This window comes from Fusarium mangiferae (assembly GCF_900044065.1).
Source record: "Fusarium mangiferae strain MRC7560 genome assembly, contig: FMAN_scaffold001, whole genome shotgun sequence".
Classification (NCBI taxonomy): Eukaryota; Fungi; Ascomycota; class Sordariomycetes; order Hypocreales; family Nectriaceae; genus Fusarium; species Fusarium mangiferae.
The window spans coordinates 2,295,508-2,302,069 of NW_024573921.1; the positions used below are offsets into that span (position 1 = coordinate 2,295,508).

The following is a 6,562-nucleotide window of genomic DNA, read 5'->3' on the forward strand; positions in this document are numbered from 1 at the left end:
GGTCCCGATGCTTCTAAACTGATGCCGCCGCCGCTGCTACTTCTGCGTTGGCCCTGCGTTATGTACCTACCTACACTCGGCTGCCCTGCAGACCGGGTCATTATGCTGGCAGCCATAGTAGCCAGAGCCCTGCGAAAGGCTTACACACTCGATGGATGATTGACCGCAGGACGATATGTTTAATCGTGCCCAATCTATGTTAGTCAGGGCTACATAGCTACCTGGCTACCCGATCATAGACGGATTGAAGGCGAATTTAATTGCCTTTGTCTACCCGCTTATGGATACCGAACAACAGATCGACACAGCACTACTACCATCCACAAGCAATTCTTATTCTCCGAAATGGCATTTTACAGTCGCAACCACAGCCAACTATCTGCGGATCAGCTTCGCCACTCCGACTCTGACTCCGACTCCCGCTACCACCACGGATGGGCTGGCTCGTCCTCCTCAAGCTACTACAACGAGCCAACGACATCTGATCCTCGCTACCATGCCTTTGGTAGCTACTATGCCAGCAAGTCAGCCTCAAACTGCAACCACTCCTACAGACCTGGGGACTACAGTGAGTCTCAGCAATCAGAGGACCATCAGCACATGTGGCAGTCCCAAGATCACAGTGGCGCACCGCCCTCCTCCTCATCAGTGGCCACTTCAAGTCCTCCCAACCTACAAGATGACTCCTACGGCTGGGTGAACTCGGCCGATGGCAGTGAGCCAAATCTGTGCCACTGCGGCAAGACATTCCGACGTCCGTCTGACCTCGCGTAAGTTCAACCAAGTCCCAACCTCAACGCCTAAAACTAACAACTCATAGAAAGCACCAAAAGTATCACATGAAGTACTTCTCATGTCTCGCCTCAGGGTGTGACAAGTCTTTTGCTACTCAGAAAGACCTGATCAGGCACACGCGCACACATCGCAAAGGCGAGGGCTACCAATGCAAGGTAGAAGGGTGCCGCAAGGCCATGTCAGGCCATGTCTACTCACGGAAAGACAACTTCGATCGACATATGCGGACGGCACATCCAGATCACCCGCAAATCTGAGAGGCATACAGAGACTCTCTATTCTTTTCCGACAGACGCACTATGATGGTGTTATAAATATAGAAGCTAATATCAGAGCTTGAAACAGTATAGGCGTATTTTATTTGAGAACACGGGCATTTGTTTGAGTATAACGGGCGATATTGTATGAACTAAGGGACTTATATAGAGAAACTATGAATGGGAAATAAGGAAAGGGTTGTCAAACTCGGGTGTTTTATCAAAATACTGTTCATTTGATTACAGTCCCTTTTGCGTATTGTATAAATGAACTTTTGAGTGTTACAAGACATGCCAGAGTATTTGCTCAATGATGTAGATGGTCTTTACGGGAACCTATGAACTATTGACGTTTGGACTGAAAGTTCCAATTGGCCATGACAGTGCTGATAGTTGTACAGACAAGTGGAACAGTGTCATGAAGCCCGTTTCTCCCTTTGAAATACATCTCAGGAGAAATTATTGTTTGATTTATCTGCACTTGTATTGGTTTTCAGTACGAAAGCCTGAACACAGTGGAGAGCTCAGTTTGGTTTCGCACCATTAGACCTCGAGTTGCTTTATCCCATCTTGAAAAAGACCTAGAAAGCAAAAATATGACCTCCTTGAGCTCATCCCAGCCACAAATGAAGTCTATGGAGCGGTCAGCCCTCATGAAAATCTATGTCATGTGCTCCGTCGTGACAGCTAGCTGAAATTTGATGTAGGTCATAGCTCTTTTCTTTATTCAAATCAATTATTTTAGCAGATTTAAGGAGTCTAAGCTCGCTTTAAGCATAGCATAAAATGCAAATCTTGCAAATCTTGCAAAGAAAATACAAAAACAACAATCAAAACGGAAGTCATCCTCATGAAAGGGCATATTGGAGCTGGCTTCGGGGTTCCGATCAGTTTTATAGGCATATTTAGCTTACAAGAGGATAAATTCGAACAGTTATCATACTGCAGTCATGGCTGTCGATGTGTAGTTTGAAACTTCTCAGTCTGTCTGGCTTGCATGATCAAACCATCCCCTTGAGATATCTTACCCAATACTCTTGGAGTTTTTGACATAGCTTGTATGAATCCCGATAATTCTAAATTATGATTATTCTAATAATACTCCTAGTTCCACGTTTTGTGCGAAGCGAAACTGGCTCATTGCCATAACTATTAATAGTTTTGTCATCTATCATCCTTTTGATACGTTGACTCTGAAAACCAAGATCAGTAGAGTTTCGTTGCTCAATGACTCCATCAGATATAGTGTACAGAAAGAAGAGATGATAATAGTAGCTCTATCGATGGCGGTACGAGCTGATAGTGTCCTGCAGCTCAGTCTAGGGGTCAGGACAAACATCAAAGGGTTCAAAGGGCCAAGAACGGGTATTTGCCGTGCCCCTATCTTTTTTCACATTTTTCGGGCTTTATTTATACTGTACATGGGCTTCAGATAGCTTCGAAACATATTTCAAAGGGACTGATCATCCTTGGTCAAAGGAGGCTGGGCAAACACCAGGGAGGGAGGCTCACCTCACAACGACTACGAATTATCTTGGGTGTTTTACCATTCATTCACTCGAGTTCCAGTCCAAAATATGTGATTCATCTGAATTGTATCTTGATATTACTCTGTCACGTATTGGATCGACTGATTGAGTTGAGTCCATCGGCCAACCTCTGTTATTGGATGGGAAGTGTTCACCCAGAAGCCAAGAGACGCATTTTGACGACGATCTCTGGTCTCCGATCAATTATATTCGTGACAAAAATGGGGTCATAGTATTCTCACTGATGGTCCTTCATTTTAAAAGTCGCCGTCTATATATCTTCGTCTGTGGCATTTCTCCAGTCTCAGATCGGCCTTCCCATTGACGTCTCCGACGATCTATCGGTTGACTAACTTTAACAGAAGCTACGGAGTCATGAACATAATATTCATAGGTATATATTTGGATTGGGAAATTGTGCGGCATCTGTGCAACTGACGCCCCTCGTCTAGAGTACGAGACAAGATCGCGCTGTCAAAGGAAATCATTGTGGTTTAGCTTCAAGGCAACCAGTCATTAATTACTTCTGCTATCAGCCAATTATAGAGTTCCAGGAGTTCGTTTTCTTATGCATATCAAGGCACAATTGAGGCAACACACATCAGTGGCCCAATGACCTTGTGCACTGGCTTCATAGAACTGCATGGTCAGTTATTCTGATACAAACAACGCACAGTTGGCGTAATCACGATGAATTGCTTGCGCAATTCTGTCTAAAACATTATAAAGTTTGGGATCACAACTTCAGGGCGTGCATTTGGGTGATGCGCAGCCGTGTCTTGACATCAACTCGACCCGGGCGGCCTCTCCCAAGCCACGATAACCTCAACAGTGCAGATTGACTGGTAGCACACACAGAGACCGGGCCTGACAAATATTCGCATACAACTCCATCCGGGACGTTAGCCACTTGTTGGAGGCTGAGACACAAAGTCTCCGGGTTGGAGATAAGAAGAATGTCACGTAGAGGTGTTGAGTGGCTTACTACCGCATATGAAGCTGAAACATGGGGTTGAGTTCTTATCTGCATAGAACTCAATAGGTCAGAGTCGCCATCACGGTTTGCTAGTACGTAAAGAAATATGGCAGCTGTATGCAGTTGAACTGCGGTCTGCATGCAGCTTACACGACCCCAAAGATTGTAACCTTGGAGAGATATTGTCACCGGTGCATAATTTGCTTGACACATCTCCATTCCGTCATTGGTTCCTGATTAGCGATCATAGGGCTTTTTCTGTGCCCTTTGAAGTGTGACAAGGCAGATTGGAGGCTCTTACAGTCGCAGAGAAACGAGGCCAGGAAGTTGGTGTGGTGGGTGGATGGATGCTGTGGCACGCGGGAAGGCTTCCTTGATACATTCTAGAATGTAGCACGCACCGGGCATTCATTCACTGCGTCATCAATCACATCGGGTCTGGGCTGATAGCATAAAGCAGCAACCAGCATATGCAACAAGAAGCCTGTACAACGATAAACAGACACTGTACGCGTACCCAAGGCTGGGAATCACTGCCAGTCGTCGATGTGATAAGCGCTGGGCCGCCCTGCCAAAGTGCGGATGCTTGATGGTAGAGTCATCGAGGGGGCAAATGTCCTTGCGCATAACATAGACGCCGCCAAACTGATCAGTGCGCACTCACTACGGCCGTAAACAGGTCTCCTGCGTTATCTCCATAGGAACTTCAGAACTGGAGGTGGTAAAATCGAGGGTCAGGTGAAAGGTGAGTAGCTATTCAGCTCGGTAGGGGACCCTTGTCCGCATGTAAGCATCACTGTCGCAAGCGCTGATCATCCTCATTCGCGGCCTTCTAGAAGGTTTCCTGTTAAGTTACGTGTCGCCTTCTGGAAGCCTTCTCTGTGCGACGATCCCTGCGACACTCTCACAAGATCACAACAGTGTGCTTCTGGGATTGGCCATGGCATCGCTCGGCGTCAGACCGTGCCTGTGGCCGGTTCCTGTGGCCTCTAGGATCAGATCCTGAGTCCACCATCATTCTGCATATTGCATTCGCATTTGCAATATGAGGATGCCATGTAATAGCAGAGGATTGTATGTACGAAAATGCAGACACACGAGTGTGGTGCTTGACCGGTTCAAGACCTTCTCGAAGCCATTGATGCATCCCCCCTTGCTGATGAGTACCACACACCTTCAATAGAATGACCAATTGGCCCAAACGCCCTTCGTCCACACATATCCCCTTTCGAAGGACCCAATCGGAAAAGAATTTCCAGTCATACTGCACTTGCATGTGTCTTCTCCAAGTTTGCGCTGTCGCACGAGCTATCTGTTGGGATGTCCCAGTTCCCCCGCTATCTCCAAACTCCAAGTCTCAGGTCCAGCACCCCTGCCTAATAACAGTTGTCATACCAGGTTCACACCTCGAAAGTTAGGGCAGTCGACGTAACCTTGAACCCAGCAGCTCGGCTCTCGCCTGTTTTACTGCACACAGCAGGTGAGGAAACGCCGTCGTTTTCTGTTTAGCAGCATTCCATGTTTTATCCAGTTACGCTACCGGGGGGCTCAAGTTTGGTCATCTAGGTACTACTGCTGCTGCTTTGTGAGCCAGAGACAAGACGAAACTGAGCAAATGATCAACTGCTCTGAGAAAATACCCCTTTGTTCGAATGACTGCGCCAATATTCCGCAACTGGACAGATGCAGGCCTTGAAACTGCACAACAACAACAACCATACGGATTCAACCCCTGATAGATTGTACTATATTTAATGCTGGCCTCCATTTCCCAGTGTTGGATACAGTTACAATCGTGCAGGTCTACCCCGAAAGATGACAAGCTACTGGCCAGGTCCTCAAACTCGGAGCCTCAACCACCCACCCTCACAGTCTGGATGAGAAGCCACCCGTGCATCTGAGGCTGCATGACGTGAGCCATACCTGAATTGGCGCGTCGCTATGTGTAAGTGAACCAAGTGAGATGCTCCCTGGCTCCAAAAGCGAGCCCAAGGGCACTCTCGTTATAAAAGTCAGATGTGCGCTTCTCAACTTCAGAGTTTATAGTAGCCAGTCAATAGTCACTTCAACAGCAACTCATGACCGCACACCGATTCCTCCGAGAGCCACGCATCCTCGCTCAACCTGTATTGCACGGCTCTATGAACCATTTCATAGCCTTCCATCATTTCCTCAGGCACACACGAGATACTTGAACTCGAACTCGAGCTTGTGCTCACCTGACAAGCGACAATGACAAACTCTTCAACAAAGGCCACACAAGGATCTGTTCAATCCGAGAACCGAACAAACAAGGTCAATGGGTACGGTGACTCTTCCTTTCATCACAACGCGAATACGGTTGACATCTCATGCACAGACTGTCTTCAAGTCAAGTTGCAGCCCAAGATAGGCAAATCATGATGATCAGATTCGTGAGCGGCCTGTACGTGCCTGTTTCCGCCCGTCTCCAGGACCCACTGTATGTGCCCGGAAGCCACATGCAGGACAGTGTGAGTTTGGGCCGTCTCACGAACCGCCCGCGGCCCCACTCCTCCACCGGCTTTGAGGGCATCGGGGCCCAGTTTATCGGTAGGCACTCGGGCCCGTTTTGGCTATGCCCGATTCCAACTAACACTAATAATTCCCCTAGACTCTGGCCTCGGTACGGAAAGTTGTTACGCCCAAAGACTCGAGTCGATGTGATATCCACCCTGAGACGAGTCTCATTATGGTTGTTCCATCTTCTCTCTTCTCACTTACATGGTTGGTATGGAGTAGGCCAACACCCATCTGCCACTTTCGCGCTCCCTGTAGTTGGCACGAGGTTAGCAAGCCGCGGTCTTACTGTCACAAACCACGTCATCACCATCACTGAGACTGTACTATCTTCAAAAGTATTTCCTTCTTACATTCAATATTCTAGAAGCAAATATGCAAATCAGAGTCATAGAAGCCCGCCTTAATAAAACGATGTTCAATCCCCCATCGAGTCTAATTTCTATCTGCCAACTACATTCATCCAA

The 6,562-nt window shown here is 47.5% G+C and overlaps 2 protein-coding genes across 2 annotated transcripts; both read left to right on the forward strand.

Moving 5' to 3' along the window:
* Positions 1-345: 345 nt before the first annotated feature.
* Positions 346-1,052, forward strand: FMAN_01249 (uncharacterized protein; the record flags this gene model as incomplete). The annotated part of the gene is made up of 2 exons (XM_041832631.1): positions 346-770; positions 821-1,052. 2 exons carry the CDS (start codon positions 346-348, stop codon positions 1,050-1,052), a joined length of 657 nt encoding a protein of 218 aa, XP_041676586.1.
* A 4,737-nt stretch (positions 1,053-5,789) lies between these two features.
* FMAN_01250 (uncharacterized protein) lies at positions 5,790-6,242 on the forward strand (the record flags this gene model as incomplete). Its single annotated transcript, XM_041832642.1, has 3 exons — positions 5,790-5,860; positions 5,917-6,128; positions 6,190-6,242. 3 exons carry the CDS (start codon positions 5,790-5,792, stop codon positions 6,240-6,242), a joined length of 336 nt encoding a protein of 111 aa, XP_041676587.1.
* Between the last annotated feature and the right edge of the window lie 320 nt (positions 6,243-6,562).